This window comes from Cololabis saira, chromosome 9, assembly GCF_033807715.1.
Source record: "Cololabis saira isolate AMF1-May2022 chromosome 9, fColSai1.1, whole genome shotgun sequence".
Classification (NCBI taxonomy): Eukaryota; Metazoa; Chordata; class Actinopteri; order Beloniformes; family Belonidae; genus Cololabis; species Cololabis saira.
The window spans coordinates 4,205,371-4,222,703 of NC_084595.1; the positions used below are offsets into that span (position 1 = coordinate 4,205,371).

The 17,333-nt window shown below is 40.2% G+C and overlaps 2 protein-coding genes across 2 annotated transcripts in view; one reads left to right on the forward strand and one right to left on the reverse strand.

Moving 5' to 3' along the window:
- The window catches only part of si:ch73-138n13.1 (titin homolog), a 348,772-nt gene that overhangs the window by 169,889 nt on the left and 161,550 nt on the right, over positions 1-17,333 (forward strand). The window lies entirely within an intron of this gene.
- Positions 1-17,333, reverse strand: part of pxnb (paxillin b) — a 55,918-nt gene that overhangs the window by 2,740 nt on the left and 35,845 nt on the right. The window contains exons 5-7 of the mRNA XM_061730340.1: positions 16,133-16,316; positions 14,852-14,966; positions 4,071-4,229 (exon numbers count right to left, since the gene is read on the reverse strand). Of these exons, the coding sequence (XP_061586324.1) occupies positions 4,071-4,229; positions 14,852-14,966; positions 16,133-16,316 (458 nt within the window). The remainder of the gene's footprint in view (positions 1-4,070; positions 4,230-14,851; positions 14,967-16,132; positions 16,317-17,333) is intronic.

Consider the following 17,333-nt stretch of genomic DNA (forward strand, 5'->3'; position numbering starts at 1 on the left):
AATCAAGTTATAGAGAACCAACAAATGAATTATTTATTAAATTAAGGGCATTTAAATTCTTGGATTTAGTGGAATATAAAATAGCATTGATAATGTACAAAGTGTTCAACAGATTGTTACCTAGTAAAATTGTAATCATGTTTAAAATAAGGGTAAGTAGATATGAGCTTTGAGGGAAACGTATGATTGAAAAACCAAAGTCTAGGACTAAAATTAAAGATCAATGTTTTACTGTAAGGGGTGTAAATATATGGAATGCACTTGATGAAAAATTGAAGATGTGCCAGTCGATTCATGCATTCAAACATTTAAGTTTAATGTGTTTGAAAAATATGAGGGATCCAGTAGATGAAACTATTACGGAATTATGTTTGGGATTGTGTAACAATATGACTTATTTGTATGATGTTTTGTATGTTTGATCTGAATAAGTTGATCATGTGAGAAGGGTAGGCGTAAATAAGCAATAGCTTCAGCCTATTCCTTTTCGGTTGGGTCTCTTTATTATGTGAACTAATGCTTTCTGTTGGTGTGTTTTCTGAATGACCTGGCCCAAATAAATATATTTTCATTCACACACAGACACACACACACACACACACACACACACACACACACACACACACACACACACACACACACACACACACACACACACACACACACACACACACACACACACACACACACACACACACACACACACACACACACACACACACACACACACACACACACACACACGTGTGTTTAGTGGGTAAAGTCATCTGTGTTGAGCATGAACGAGTTCATTTCTGTGAGAACGTTGAACTGAACGCAACATATTTGCAAATAAAGAACTTAAAAGTGAACTTGTTCATTCTGCAGATCATGAACTGGAATCTGAACTGTTCAGATTATGTGAGTTTCAGCTTCACTGTTTAGGTCCAATTATTACGGAATAATTCTTCTCATTTCACCAGCGGGCGGCGCGCACATTTAAAATACTCCACGAGCCGGTGCAGTCTTTACGAATGAAGCCTGAATTATGGTTCTGCGTTAAATCGACGCCGTAGCCTACGCCAGTGGTCCCCAACCCCCGGGCCACGGCCCGTTACCTTGGATGTTTCAGTAAATACACTGCAAACACACCGTAAGAGCTATAAAGGAATACAATAAAATAGAGTTAGTCTTTCTACATTCACTACTTTACTGCCGTTAAACTTTTACCGTTAAAGTTCGAAGCGCCGGATGTTTACGAGGTCTCGGTGAGACGCCTTCAAAATAAAAGCACTAAATATCGGTCTCCTTAATATATAACAAATAAAATAAAAGCCTGGCTTTAAATAACGTTAATGAGAAAACAAACATAAAAACACATTTATAGAAATACTCATATTAAAGGTCATTTACAATTTCCATTTTTTTGAAAATTATGTTTTATTATTATTATATTATTATTCATTATTATTATTATTATTATTATTATTATTATTATTATTATTATTATTATTATTAATATTATTATTAATATTCATTATTCATTATTATTATTATTATTATTGTTATAATAGAGAAAATACCACAGTTTTTAATGCCGATCTTGTCATTTTATTTAGTTTTTATCAGCTACACCTTTAGATTGGGCCGTGAAAATATTGTCAGACATTAAACCGGTCCTGGTTCAGAAAAGGTTGGGGACCACTGGCCTACGGCGTAGGGTACGCGGTGCGTCGCCGCGTAGGCTCTGCGTTGGTGTAACGTAGAACCATAAATCAGCCTGGACAGGTGAAGAGAGACGTTGCAGACGCAGCGTCAGCGAGCCGTCAGATGACGATCCGTTTATCATTATCTGTGGGAATTTTACACATCGTCTCCCAAAGAGTCCGACGGTAAAAATCTAACCTTTCTTTGCAAATTACAGGACTGTCTCAGAAAATTAGAATATTGTGATTTTCTGTAATGCAATTACAAAAACTAAAATGTCATACATTCTGGATGCATTACAAATCAACTGAAATATTGCAAGCCTTTTATTATTTTAATATTGCTGATCATGGCTTACAGCTTAAGAAAACTCAAATATCCTATCTCAAAAAATTTGAATATTCTGGGAATCTTAATCTTAAACTGTAAACCATAATCAGCAATATTAAAATAATAAAAGGCTTGCAATATTTCAGTTGATTTGTAATGAATCCAGAATGTATGACATTTTTGTTTTTTTAATTGCATTACAGAAAATAAAAGAACTTTATCACAATATTCTAATTTTCGGAGACAGTCCTGTTTGTCCAGCTGCGCTGAGAAAACAAGTCTGAACATCTGCCTCGTAAACTTCAAATTGTAAACGTCATGTGGAGTTAAAGCATCCGTCCAGTGGGAGAAAATATCTTCAAATCCTTGACAATCAAAAAAGTTCCCAGAAAAACCAAGAAGACCCAACAGCCCCAAACCACCCCAGTCCCTGCTGCAACTTCAACCCTAACCCAAATACTGCTGCACCTTCAGGGTTGATTTACCTGCAACAGGTAGAAACACTGATAATGGACGACATTGTTGGAGATTTACAGTCTCTGAGTGAAGTTGAAAAGCCACTAGGACAATAAATGATTGTTTACAGCAGGGTCTCCAACCCTGGTCCTCTGGACCCCTGTCCTGCATGTTCTAGATGTTTCTGCATCATCACACCTGATTCTAATTAATGGTCGTCATCAGCTTGTCATCCAGGTCTGCACTAATCTGTTAATGACAGTCATTTTTATCAGAGTTCTGAGGGGAAATATCTAAAACATGCAGGACATGGTCCTGAGGACCAGGGTTGGAGACCACTGCTATACAGGGAACTGAATTTGAACTAGTGTATTTTCCGCACTATAAGGCGCTACAGTAGAGCTGGGGTTACGTTATCCATTAGACCAGGGTCGGCAACCCTTCTAGTATTTAATTGAAGAATTTAATTGAAATGTATTTTATTTGTGTTAGTTCTTTAATATTTTAGTTCTAAATTGGAAGATTATTGTGATCTTGACATATTAGAATAAATATATTTTATTGTTTGTCGTCGCTCAAAATAAACGTCATACTCGTGAAAGCCGGTATTCATATATATATAAAGCCGGTATTCATATATATAAAGCCGGTATACATATATATAAAGCCGGTATACATATATATAAAGCCGGTATACATATATATAAAGCCGGTATTCATATATATAAAGCCGGTATTCATATATATAAAGCCGGTATTCATATATATATAAAGCCGGTATTCCCGCCTAAACGCCATCCATTCATCACGACTTTCAACCCCAGCAAGGCCAAGTATGGAGAAATGTAAGAAAATAAAAATATCTGAAGAAAATGGAACATTCACTGATGCCTGGGCAGATTCATTTACATTTACCTCTGATGAGAGTGGCCTACCAGTATCTACCAGTATCTACTAGTATCTACCAGTATCTACTAGTATCTACCAGTATCTACTAGTATCTACCAGTATCTACTAGTATCTACCAGTATCTACTAGTATCTACTAGTATCTACCAGTATCTACTAGTATCTACCAGTATCTACCAGTATCTACTAGTATCTACCAGTATCTACCAGTATCTACCAGTATCTACTAGTATCTACCAGTATCTACCAGTATCTACTAGTATCTACCAGTATCTACCAGTATCTACCAGTATCTACTAGTATCTACCAGTATCTACCAGTATCTACTAGTATCTACCAGTATCTACCAGTATCTACTAGTATCTACCAGTATCTACCAGTACGCCTAATCTGTGGAGAAAAACTGTCTAACAATAAACGGTCAAATGTCGCAAGACATTTCAACAATGAATGACGTATTTTAAAACTTTTTCCATATATAAGGCGCACCGGATTATAAGGCGCATGGTGCAGGTGGGCCTTATTGTGCGGAAAATACGGTCGTTCAAAATGAAAATGGTGAACTATGAATATGAACTGTTCATTTTTAAACTATGTGAACTGAACTTTGAACTAGTTCATGAGAAGTAGGAACTTGCACAAACACTGAAAGTCCTGATAATCACATGTATGTCACTAATCTGAACTCACCTGTCCCACGATGGGTTTGCAGCAGGCTCCACAAACCCCTTTAGCGACCGTCTGCACCCCGAGCTTGTTGAGATCAGACTGCAGACTGCCCAGCATGTTGTCCAGCTTGTTGACCTGAGTGGGGTTTCCACCAGGAACTCCTTTCCCCTGGGCCATAATCTGGTGGTTCAAGATGAAAACATTCATTCATGAGTGAAACAACTCTACTACGACTGCAACACTTCAGTCTCAGGTTGCTCAACGTCAAACACTATCATGGTTTGCTTCTTAGAAGTGTGAAAAACACAAGGATGATGAAAATACCATTTCATTTCAGAACTTTTATTCTGGGAGAAACTCATTTTCTCACAGGGAAACAAATATCTATTTGGTTTCTCTGATTTCTGCCGGCAGGACAACCCTCACCCGTCACTGGCTCATCCTGACTCCCCCACAGTAGAGGAATGGACTGATATTGTTAATCAAAAATAGTGCTGGGCGGTATGACCAAACATTTATATCACGGTATTTTTCAAAATGATATCGGTTTCACGGTATATCACGGTATTTTTTTTTTCATGCACAACTGGGTGTTAACCACATTTTCTAATGATTTGGAAAGGAATTGCTGCAGTGAATTGGCTTAGAATGGCCTATTTTACTGTCATGAGGAGGAAATATTGTAGAAAAACATTAATGTCCACACTAGTATAAATACAGGTTTGCTGTTCCCCTGTGTCTTGTTCTGGAACAGTTGTGGGACTTTCGTTTTCAGCATCTTCACCCACATGTGTCCGCTGTAAACAATGCAACTGCTAAGTAGTGATGCACCGAAATGAAAATTTGGGGCCGAAACCGAAAATAATAATAAACACTTGGCCGAATACCGAACATGGTTCTTCGCAGTTTTTCATTTATTTTGCCAATTTTTTCACCATTGCATAAATCAAATAACAACAATTGTAACAATAATTGTAAACCAATTGTACACCAGCTGTGTAATGTAAGAGGTGTAAAGTAACAAAGTACAAATACTTCGTTACCTTACTTAAGTAGAAATTTTGGTTATCTATACTTCACTGGAGTAATTATTTTTCAGACGACTTTTTACTTTTACTCCTTACATTTTCACACAATGATCTGTACTTTTTACTCCTTACATTTTAAAAACAGCCTCGTTACTCTATTTCATTTGGGCCTTTAATAAAAACTATCCAGTTAAATTGCTCCATCCGGATAGAGTGAATTTGGTTGTGGTTGTTTCAGATGTTCTTGTCCAGTTTTGTTCTTACATCCGTTCCCTCAGATTCCTGCAACTAAACTTGGATGTACATTCCAATAAAGGTTAGGATAAATGATAACATGAACATGAAGTTTGACTTTTTGCACCATTACAATACTTATAGGCAACTAGTCATCATATCTGCTGCTCTCTGAAACACATGTTAATGCTCAATAGTTCACATATATGGTTCTTTAATATATTTGCATTATACTAAGATGCATTTATTTTCAATGGCTTTTGTCCTTAATGGCTTTTTCCCCCTTACATTGCTTTTACTTTTATACTTTAAGTAGTTTTGAAACCAGTACTTTCATACTTTTACTTGAGTAAAAAACTTGAGTTGATACTTCAACTTCTACAGGAGTATTTTTAAACTCTAGTATCTATACTTCTACCCGAGTAATGAATGTGAATACTGAAGACACCTCTGGTAATGTAAGATGTGAGGATAATAATAATAACTAGAAAATTTCTGGAAATTTTGATATGGGCATGCCCCACTGCCCATTCGTCCCCTCTCGCTGCTTTGGTTTGGGGCTGTAGTGGTTGTGTTCTGGGTGGTTCTATGTCAGTTTGAGGTGTTTACAATTGTATTGCATTCATTCCTGTTATCCCAATAGTTATTAATAGGGTGCGCTTTTTGGCATCCAGCGTCCCCACGGTAACGCTTATGGAGACGCATCTCACGATGTGGGTGCTTGTCCGGTTCAGGCTACGTTAACGGATAGGTTTTTTTTCCACCATGGTAAAAAACCCCATCCGAATGAATGGGGCCATTTGGCCTGGATTTTGACAAAAAATGTCCTTAAATCACAGCTTCATGAAATTTGAATATGTTGAAGTCCACAGCGTGCCGAGTCGGGGAACATTTGTACGATGTCTCTACGATAATCTGTTGCCTAGCAACAAGCGTCCAAAGTCAAACGGAAATAAAAAAAAAAAAGAAAGGTCAATATCGCAAAAACGGTAATAATTGGCATAATGAGCTTCTACGGTCAGTTAGTGCCAATCGGGCCGAGTGTTTGAAAGTTTGTCTCGTAGATGTCTCTACGATAAAGTTCGGCCGAGAAATAAGCCTCCGTATTTTCTCCTTTTTTTTGCTTTTTGGCATCTAGCGTTGCCACGGTAACACTTTTGACTGAGAAAAGTAATGCCCATCGAGGCACGATGGAGACGCATCCAACGATGTATGGCATGCATGGGTGCACGTTGCGGTTCGGGCCGTATTAACGAACGAAAAAATGTGCGGAATAAGGAAGAAAAGGGAAACCTTTTCTGTATACCATTATATCGCCTTCATTTTCATGGTTTTCCTAATTTTTTCGGGCGTGTTTTATTTTTTGGGGATTTTTTTTTTCCCACATCAGAGCGGGGTCATGCTGTACACCCGCTGGTGTGACGTGGGACTTTTGCAACTTTAGCTTGTTAGCAAAATGCTAGCAACATTGCCCTTTGGGCCATTCTGGACAATTGCAATATGGTCATGCCATTACTGGGCATGCCCATAATAATAATAATAATAATAATAATAATAATGATAATGATAATGATAATGATAATGATAATAATAATAATAATAATAATAATAATAATAATAAAGAAAAAAAATAAATAAATAAAACCAGAATGATGGGACTCGTGCCTGCATTGGAGGGAAGATTGGGTCGTACTCGGTCTGGCAGCCGATCGACACCAGGACTTTGGGTGGTTGTTCTGGTTCCAGTGGGGGTGGGGGGGGCGGGGACGGGGAGGACGGGAGGGGGGGGCTCTGGTCTGGGGGTGGGAGGCTGCAGGACGGCGGCCGGTGGAGCTGATTCTTGTATAATATTAGCAGGGGGAAGTGGTTCCTGAACACGAGTCACTTGTGCAGGGACGGCGGTGGGGGCGGGCGGAGGAGGAGGGGGTGGGATCGGCATAAAGAGATGCTGCGGTCCCTGGAGCTGCTCTACGACCGGGGGCTGCCGGGGGGCGGGGGGGGACAGGTGTGGGAGCACCTTCCTGGCAGGGACAGGGGACTCGGGGGGGAGACTGATCTGAAGAGGAGGGAAAGAAGCAGACAGAAAAAGAGCAGAGAGAAGAGAAAATATGCAGAAAAGCAGCAGAAGTTTCAGTAACAGGAAAGAGAAATTCTGCTAAATCTGTTGAGCTTATGAAGCCAACCTTGTCGAGCTCGCCGTCGAAGCCCTCGGGGCCGTAACGCTGGGGTTTGGAGTCGACGTTGCTGCCGTCGCTCAGCCAGTCTTCAGACGGTTTCTGCAAGCGAGCGATGCCGAGCTTTCCCTGCAGCTCCTCGATGAGCCGGTCCTGGGAGCTGCTCTTGTTTACCAGGATGGGTCCCATCTTCCTGCGATGGCCGTCCCGGTACATGGGGTGAATGTTGGGAGTCTCCTTAGTGCGCCTAATCACTGATTTTATCTAATGGGGAACAGTGAGCAATCATCTTGTATCCAGGTCAGTCATGAACCAGCTCAAGCCTCATGCCGGGGTGTGGGGTGAGTGGGCGTTGGGTCACTCTTCACTCTGCAGCTTCATCTTTCATTCTGTTCAGATTCCACCATTCTCCATGAACTTCCTCACAGTCTCTCAAGCAAGATTAAAATCACACCACACCGTCACTTTGGGGTGCTTCACACACAAATGGTGCAACAAGCAGCAAAAGACTGGAGATTAAATGTTGCCACGAGCAGCGAGTTAATTGTGAGTGAAGCATCAAATCAAATTCTTTATCTAAACCAGGGGTCAGCAACCCTCACGGACCCTGAGGTCCTCTGGCACCGGCCTTTTAACCATTCCCCGAACCGGGATCAAAACCCACGGTGAGGCTGCATTCAGCCATTATGGCCCCTCTTTATGGAACAGCCTGCCAGAGAACCTCAGGGCCGCAGAGAATGTTGATATTTTTAAAAGGAGGCTCAAGACACACCTTTTTAGTTTGGCTTTTATCTGATCTCATTTACCTAGTCTTTTCAGCTATTTATTGTGTTTACTTCTATAGCTTTTTTATTATCTTTAAACCTTTAATCCATTTTAGTGACTTTTTATTTTATGTTATTTATTATTCATCTTAAGTTTTGTATAGATTTCTCAAAAATTTTACACTTTTAGGCATTTCTTACTTTCTTTTAATCTTTTAGTTTTTAGCTCCAGTGTTTCCTCAGGGGGGTCGTCCACACTGGGAGGTGTGCCTGCTCCGCCCATGGGGGTGTCGTCATGGGGATCCCTCAGGCCTGGGTAGCTGGGGGTGGGACTCCACCTTCTGTGTGGGGTCTGTCCTGGTCTGTCCGGGTTGGGGGGGTCTCTGTGGCGATGCTCCTTGTGGTCATGGCCGGTGGAGCCTCTCAGTGTGGACGGCCACCCATAGGTAGTGTTTTCCTCACCTGGACCGTTAGTGCTAAGCCATGTCACCAGTCCACTTACTGTGTGTGTGTGTGTGTGTGTGTGTGTGTGTGGGCGTGTGAGTGTATGCACATGTGTATGAGTGTGAGTGAGGGTGTGTGTACGCGTGGGGGGTGGGGGGTGGGGTCGTATGGGATGTTTCAAATTGTATTTTTGATTGTTATTTTATTTTGTATGTAAAGCACCATGTGTTGCATTTATATTGCATGATTTGGTGCTATATAAATAAATAAAGTTTGAAGTTTGAAGTCTAGAGCCGCATGCGGCTCTTTAGCGCCGCCCTAGTGGCTCCATGGAAGCTTTTTAAAATTCTTTTTTTCCTTTTTTTCTTCTTTTTTTGTCTTTTTTTCTTGTTTTTTTCTTTTTTCCTTTTTTTCTCTTTTTTTCTTTTTTAATTTTTTCTCTTTTTTTCTTCCTTTTCCCTTTCCTTTTTAATCTCGATATTTCATCTTTTTTCTCAAAGTTTTGACTTTTCTCTCAACATTTTGACTTTTTTTTCCACATTTCGACTTTTTTCTCAACATTTTGACTTTTTTTTCAACATTTCGACTTTTTTCTCCACATTTCGACTTTTTTCTCCACATTTCGACTTTTTTTTCAACATTTCGACTTTTTTTTCAAAGTGCATAATGGGAAAAAAAAATCTTCCCCCAGTTCTAACTAATATAGAAACATGCAGCATGTTTTGCCTTCATTCTAAGGCTGATACAAGACTTTTCATTTTTTGCGGCTCCAGACATATTTGTTTTTTGTGTTTTTGGTCCAATATGGCTCTAAAACATTTTGGGTTGCCGACCCCTGGTCTAAACTCTAAACGCTCGTATTGACATCTTTAATTTTTTAATGCTTTCAATACATATCTCTCCTGATAAAAGTGTTAAGTCAGGTATGCAAAATAGAAGAACCAAAAACTAAATGAATAAAAAAGGATTTTCTAAGGAAGCCCGACGGCCGGGGACGGACATTAGCGTGATAAAAGCGTCAGTGTGTCAGCCAGAGGTAAAACCAGCACGGTTGCATCAAGCAGGAGGTAAAACCAGCCCGTTGCATCAAGCAGGAGTGCATACATGTCCTGTGGCCGAGACGCGGTCCATGTTGGGCGTCTGCAGCAGCGGCAGGTCCAGGGCTCCGTCGGGGGTCCCGGGGCAGGAAGACGGGGTCATGGACTCGTCCATCCAGCTGGCCTCCGTCAGCGGCGTCATGCTGCCGTCCGTGTACAGCCGCTCCGTGTACGGCGTCATGGTGCCGTCCAGCCCGTCGCGCAGGGACACCGACAGCTCCTCGTCCGCCCAGTCCAGGTCTGCGTTCCCGTCCGTGCCTCCGTCCACGGAGTCGTCGGTGACGGTGTTGTTGGTGAAGGTGTTGTTGGTGAAGGTGTCGGGCCGCACGCTGCTCCGGTCCATGGGCAGGATGAGCTCCTCCTGGTGGTGATGATGATGATGATGATGATGCCGGGCTTCCATGTTCTCCTCCACGTGCACGGGACTTTGTGCAAAGCTCATCGCCAGCAGTTTATCCAGAGCCTCGTCCAGAGACGGCTCCGCTACGAGGGCGGGCTCGGGGAGCGGGAAGTCGCTCTGCGGCGGAGTAGCCGGCGCTTCCAAACGCTGCATTTTCTGTCTGCTGGAGCTGGTGAAGGTGAGGGGAGACGTGACCATCAGGGACGACACCGGAGACGGGGAGGGCGTTTTAGATCGGGCATAAGTCACCGGTGGACAGAGAGAAACCGGGAAAGGTGAGGGAGTTGAAAGAGGGGGGGTGAGGCTTTTTGAAAGAGATGGAGAGGAGAAATTCAGATCGTGAACAGAAGTCGATCCCTTGCTCAAAGTCTCCAGCGCTTTACCGGCCGTGACCGGAGGGGACGACGGCTCTAGAGAGGGACTGGGGGACGTGGAGGACTTGTGGTCCAGGACGGTGTTGACGGAGGTCAGAGACGGGGTGGTGGTGCTGGAAGAACCCGGGCTGTTTCTCAACAGACTGGAGTTGGAGGGAGCGGACTGAGACTGAGACTGAGACTGAGGGAGGAGCAGCAGCGGCTTCGTTAGGGACGACAGCTCAGCGAGAGAGTCCACGTCTACGTCGCTGGCGGCGGACAGGGAGGACGTGGGACTGTGGGCCGGGTGACGGCCCAGGTGGGACACCGACGTACCGCTAACTCCGTCCTCGTCTATGTGCAGTTCTAGACCGGCCGGTAAAGAGAGGAGAGAAGACGCAGGAGGGTAGAGACCGAGGGGAGAGTTTCCCCCGGGGGGAACGGGGTTAAAGCTGGAAGGTTCTTGAGAAGAACTGGGCTAGAGAAAGAGAAGCAGAAGCAACAGAGAGGAAAAGAGACAGAAATCATCAGAGATATCTGTTAATGTTTGGATTCTACTAGGGGTGTAACGATACACTAATCTCACCATACGGTACGATACGATACATGATATTGAGGTCACGATACAATATAACGATACGATATTATAGCAGTATTTTTTTAACAACCTTGAATGAGGAACATATGACTGGAAAAATGGTCTTTTATTTGAAATACACAAAATACAAAACAATGCTGTGCATTACAGTTTGTTCCAGTTTGTAATGCTTTATAACTGTTTAAGTTTTAAAGAGAAAGCCAGGCCAACCATTTTCCACAAAATTAACTAAAAGTAAATGTCAGGTTTGCACAATTTAAGCTTAATGTTAAAAGTATAAAAGATAATTGCAAAGTTGAAAGATACAAATGTTAAACTTTTTGCTAAAAGTTAAGTTAAATTTACATTTCTTAATTACCTTTATACTTACTAATTAAGCTAATTATACTTACCCTTTTACTTACCTTTACTCTATTTGGTGGATTTAATCAGTTTCAGCATGGTAATACATTTAAAATAAGTAATTACATGATTGATTAATTAAGTGATTAAATAAATGAGTAATTCATCTTGATTTCCCTTAAGTGAATAAAACGATTTTGACTTTACATTTTGATTTACTTGTTTGACTCATTTTGAACAATAAACAGTTTAAAAGTTTAAAATGGGGTTTAAAAGTTTATGTTTAAAAGTTTAAGTTTACTGTTTGAGTTAGTTGAATTTATTTGAACTTTTTTTTGTAAATACCTGCACATATTGTATTTTCATTGTTGACACTTATTTCTTTGTTTTCGAAGGTTAACAACCTGATTACTATTTAAGATCAACTGAAAAGAAACCAACCAAGCCTAAAAGTTGGATAAATAGTTTATCAATTGGAAATCCGAGTTGTCCTGGTGTCGTTTTCAGACTCAACTAAGTGGAACTTTACATTATGATCTTCAGTTTCATACAAGTACAAATATTTAGCCACAAACTGAATAGTTTCTCTCATGTATGATTTGACTTTTTTCTTTTCCAGAAATGTATCAACTAAAATTAAATAAATAAATAAAAGTAAATAAATACATACAATTTTACATCATAAAACAGATTGATTCATGCTCACCTTATAAGTGTAAGAGGAGATTTATTTTTGTTAAGAAGGTTATTTTGGTAATTCAGGGTTCATTATTTTATAAATATATTCTTTATATTCTGATGTAAATCAGGGACTATAATGACACTAGTCGGTTTATCTGTAGTGATTAGTCTGTTTTAGATTGGGCGGAGTGATACGCCACAGTACGGCACTAGGTGCTGTGTTGATGTTCTAAAATCCTACACTGTTGAGGGACATTAAAGTACACTGGAACTCAGCAGAAGTTTCCCCGTGTTTATCCTACTCACCACCAGGGCCGGTTCTAGGCATGCATATATGAGGGGGCAGTCAGAAATGTGAAGGGGGCATCATGTGTACACATCATGCTCCACCACTTTTTTTTCCTGCGCTTATAGTAACGATGCTTTCTTCATTGAAATGGGTCTTTTGCTATGTGTCCAACCCCAACCTGGAGAAGCGGATTGCACTTTGTCAGGCCTCTACCTTCAGACCTGTCCAACTTGGGTGTCCCACCTGAAGACTAAGCTCCTGCTGCTCTTAAGGTCACTGAGGCACGCAAACCCCCTGACCACAATAAGGTGGCAATCCCTGGCAAGTGGCAAGTTTTTCTTTGGGATTTTTCAGTTGGTGGTGAATGGGCCTCAGAAATACTTGATTTATTAGTAGAGGGAGGACTTGAAGAACATTATTTTTTGAAAAAGGTAGTGATAGAGGAATTTCCTGACCATATTCAGTCTAAATATGCACAACTATGGGTAAAAGAAATCCTGCAGAAGCCAAAACTGCGAACTTATTGTTAATTTAAGAAAAAGTACGAATGTGAAAAATATGTTAATTATAATCTGGCTAAAAGTAAGAGATCACTCTGTGCACAGTTAAGGTGTGGTATATTACCCCTGCATATTGAAACAGGAAGATATAGAGGTGAACCTGAAGAAAATATAATATGTCAGTACTGTGAATTAAATGTGGTGGAGAGTGAAATTCATTTTATTTTATATTGTCCTTTATATCATGATTTACGTCACGTTTTGTTTGAAAGAATTTATCATCCTGATTTAGATCTGTTAAGTATGGAGGAAGGCGTTTTAATTGAATATCTTTTTGAAAATATTTTTGTTTTTTCTGAATTTTTATTTAAAGCCTGGGATAGGAGGAGAAAGGAACTTATATGGGATAAAATCCTCAATTTGTGTGTGTTTCTCTGTGACATGGACTGCATATTATTATTGTATGGATGGGTTAATTGTCTGTAAGGGTTGGTATTGGCTGTTGTGGAGTGAGTTATGATATGATCTAATTATGGACTTGGGTATGGGGGGGCTGTGTGCGTGTGGGTCGCTATTTCTGTGGGTGTATTCTTTTTGTATTTTTTTTTTTATGTAATTAATGTGTCTGTGTAATCCCATGAGGGATGGGTCATTTAAATGTCCGGACATGAAAATAAAATAATTCATTCATTCATTCCCTCAGGGGGGGAAACTGAAAAGTAAAAATAAAATAAATGAATAAAATAAAATAAAATAAAACATCCTTCATCCAGATTTTATCAACCAACAACATTTATCTTAACTGGATGGCCTAATTCTCAAATATATGTTAACCTAAATTAGGACTTCACAGACTATAGTCAATATTTACAAAACTGAAAGGTAGTCTTATGAATAATAATAAAAAATCTTCTCAAACAAATTTATAAAACACAACAGATATACAGTAGAACATTTATTTGTTTTTTTGTTGGCAGCTTAACAGCTCAAAAAACTCCTTTCTCTCCACTCCTCTCTCATTTCTCTCACTCCACTCCACTCTACAACAGCAGTCTCCTGTTTCCCTTTGCAAAAACTCTCACAAACTCATCCATGTCCAAGTTATTTGTGATAGACTTCTCAATAACGCTGCTGTTTCTTCGAAGTCTAACCCACTCCGTGGCCGTGCTGAAACCTGACACCACACTGTCAGGCTACGTCTGGGCTCATTTGCATACTGCAACAGTGATTGGATGTTTACTGAGGGCTGAGGGGTGTGTGTGTGTGTGTGTGTGCGTGTGTGCGTGTGTGCGTGTGTGCTGCGGAGACACAGGGTACAGCGAAGGGACAGAGAGATGAGAGGGAAGCCGACACTGTGTCGTGTGTGCTCCTTTTTCGGCGGATTTTTCCGCTACTGCAGATAATTTTGTCAACTTGTAATGTATATTAATTTTGTGAGTATATTAAAATGTGCTTTCTCAACTTCTAAAATTTTGATTTGAGGGGGCAACACATTTATTTAAGGGGGCTCTGCCCCCTCTTGCCCCTGCGTAGAGCCGGCCTCGCTCACCACCCCAAAAAGGTTTAATTTAATAAGGTAAGGCTTAACTCTACACCAGCCTTACATCAGTAAAAGTTCAGAACTCAAAACCTGCAAGAATCCCGTGATCGGGACCAAAACGGGACTAGTTTCTTCTGAGCGGAGGAAGATTTTGGTCCGCGGGTCGAGGCGCGGCCGTTACTATTCAACACAATAGATTAATATTAATAACCCAATATCAGATACAGTTTGTCACCTCCACGACACGTATTGTGACGTTTTTGTATCGCAAAATTTCGTGGCACGATATATAGTTACAACCCTACATTCTACTGACAGAGTCAAACATTTCCAAACATTTCCAGGTTCCCTCTTGTACCTTGAAGTCGGACAGCGACGCCATCAGCTCGTCCAGCTCTCTGGTGGCGCAGGAAGCTGAGATTCTGGCCTGCTGTTGAGATGTCGTATCCAAATCCCCGTGTTGTGTGGAAGGGCTGAAGTAAATCATGTGATTAGTTTCATGTGGAAATAATGGAACGGCACAGCACTAAATATTCAGAATGTTTTTGCAATATTTCCAAAGACAACCCAAACTTCTCTCTGCCTTCATAAGTACAAACAGAGCTGGGTATCGATTCAAATGTCAAGAATCAATTCGATTCCGATTCTTAAGATTCAGAATCGATTATCACCATTTGATTCGATATTGATTTGGGTTAGTGTTTCCTGGATTATATAACTGTAAAATAACTATTGAAATAATAATTTCACAATAATTATTGTGAAATAACTAAGAAACAAATAACTCAAATAGGCATTTCAATATCCATTTAAAGTGCAAAAAAAGAAAGAAATTGCAACAGTTCAAGCAGTAAATAAATTATTTTATCTTGTCTGATTTATTCTGTCACCAGACACAGCTGGACATGAAGCACCGGCATTTTTCAGGTATTTCATGACAAACCGTGTCCGATAACAGAGAAACCAAACAAGCTCTAGTAAATATAGATAATATGAACTTCATTGAACTAATATAACATTTAGAAATTTAAGCTGAAATGTCCAGCATTTTCTCTAAAGAAAAGTTAATTTAGTTCAGGAGTTTTCAAAACTACTGGGATTAAAGTTCACCAGGCAAAAATGTAATGATGGAAGAAAAAAAAATAAATAAATAAATTAATTAAAAAAAGAAAATGTTATAAAAAAAAAATCAAAAAAAAAAATCGATCTTTAGACATACAAATCGATTTTTAGGAATTAATATGAGAATCGATTTAGAAATCTTGCTTGTTTGTAGGAACCAAATACTTATTTTACCAATTGATTCCGTAAAAATCCTACAATGTGATTTCCTGGATTCTTTCCCCCCATTCTGTCTCTTATAGTTGAAGTTCCTGTGATGAAAATGACCGGCCTCTCTCATCTTTTTAAGTGGGAGAACTTGCACAACTAGTGTCTGAATAAATACTTGTTTGCCCCACTGTATGTTCACAAAACAGCTCTAAACTTGTTTAAAACAGCTTTTATGATTTAAAAGGTGCAGATCAAGCCATTGTGTTGTCGTCTGGTGCCAAAACAATGTCATTTCAGTAAAGTGAGACTGTACTGACAGGACGGGCAGCAGATATTAGAGAGATCAGAGGAAGATAAGACTGTGTACCTGTGTGACGGCACGGAGCCCTCCAACTCGTCCAGCAGACTCTCCACCGTCGGTCGGCCTTCCTCCAGTTTTGTTCCGTTCCTCTTTGGTTTCTCTTGGGTTTGGGGGCTCAGGTGGACGTCGGGGCCGTTCCCGTTCTCATAGTGTGTGATGCTGCAGGACGGCAGCGGTGGAGCCGCCTCCTCTGTGGACGAGAAACAACACATGTGGAGCTGATCAACACAGAGAAGAGAGAACGTCCAGGAGCTCGTGTGCAGCTTATGTTTCCTCCCACCATTCCTCTCTCTGTCCCTCCAGCCAGAGTTGGACGAAGCAGATGAGTGAAGTACAGAGATGAGGGGAGACGCAACAAAATAAAGTAACGGCCCTGAATCTTCATTTCAAACGAATATCCTTAAAATATAACGTGACGCAGCAGTAACATCCAACTAGGGCTGCAGCTATCCAATATTTTAGTAATCGAGTATTCTACTGAAAATTCCATCGATTAATCGGAAAAAACATATTTTTGTTTAGTTAAAGAGCAATTATAAATATACATAAGATGTTAGATGTTAATTGTCATCACTAAGACTAAATTATATAATCCAGTAGGTTCATGGCTGTTCATTTAAAAACCCTGAACTTACACCAGTCGACCAAATTCACTGATTCACTCAAAAAACTAAGGATCTTACCAAGAAATGTTCTTATTTCTAACCTAAAAATGCCATTACACCTGATAACACACATCATTAAAATGTTAGGTGTTTTTCCCACGTGTTAAAATTGAACTTTCATTTGTGTCAAGCTAATTTTAAGTTCTAGTTAAGTTTTAAGTTAAAGTCTTTAAGATTTTGAGTGTTGGCAGTGTTCAAAATAAAATTATGAGACCTGCTGTATTGGAGCACATTTTCTTTTAGTTAAAACTGTAGCGGGAACAGATGTTTAGAGGAACCTATGTATGTACCGGGTTAGAGGGGGAACATATAGGAGAACGGACCAGAAGAATATAGAGTGAATTGAAAAAAAAGTTAAGCACTGAGCTACATGTGTCTCCCGCTGGAGTAGGGCTGTGCGATTAATCGATTTTAAATCTAAATCGGATTTATTAATCACAATCGATGTTAAAAAAAGGAAAATTGGAAAAAGGATTTTCCTTTTTTGCAGCTGGCTGCATTACAGACAGAGCTCGTCTAGTAATCTTTGTTTGGTCAAGAAA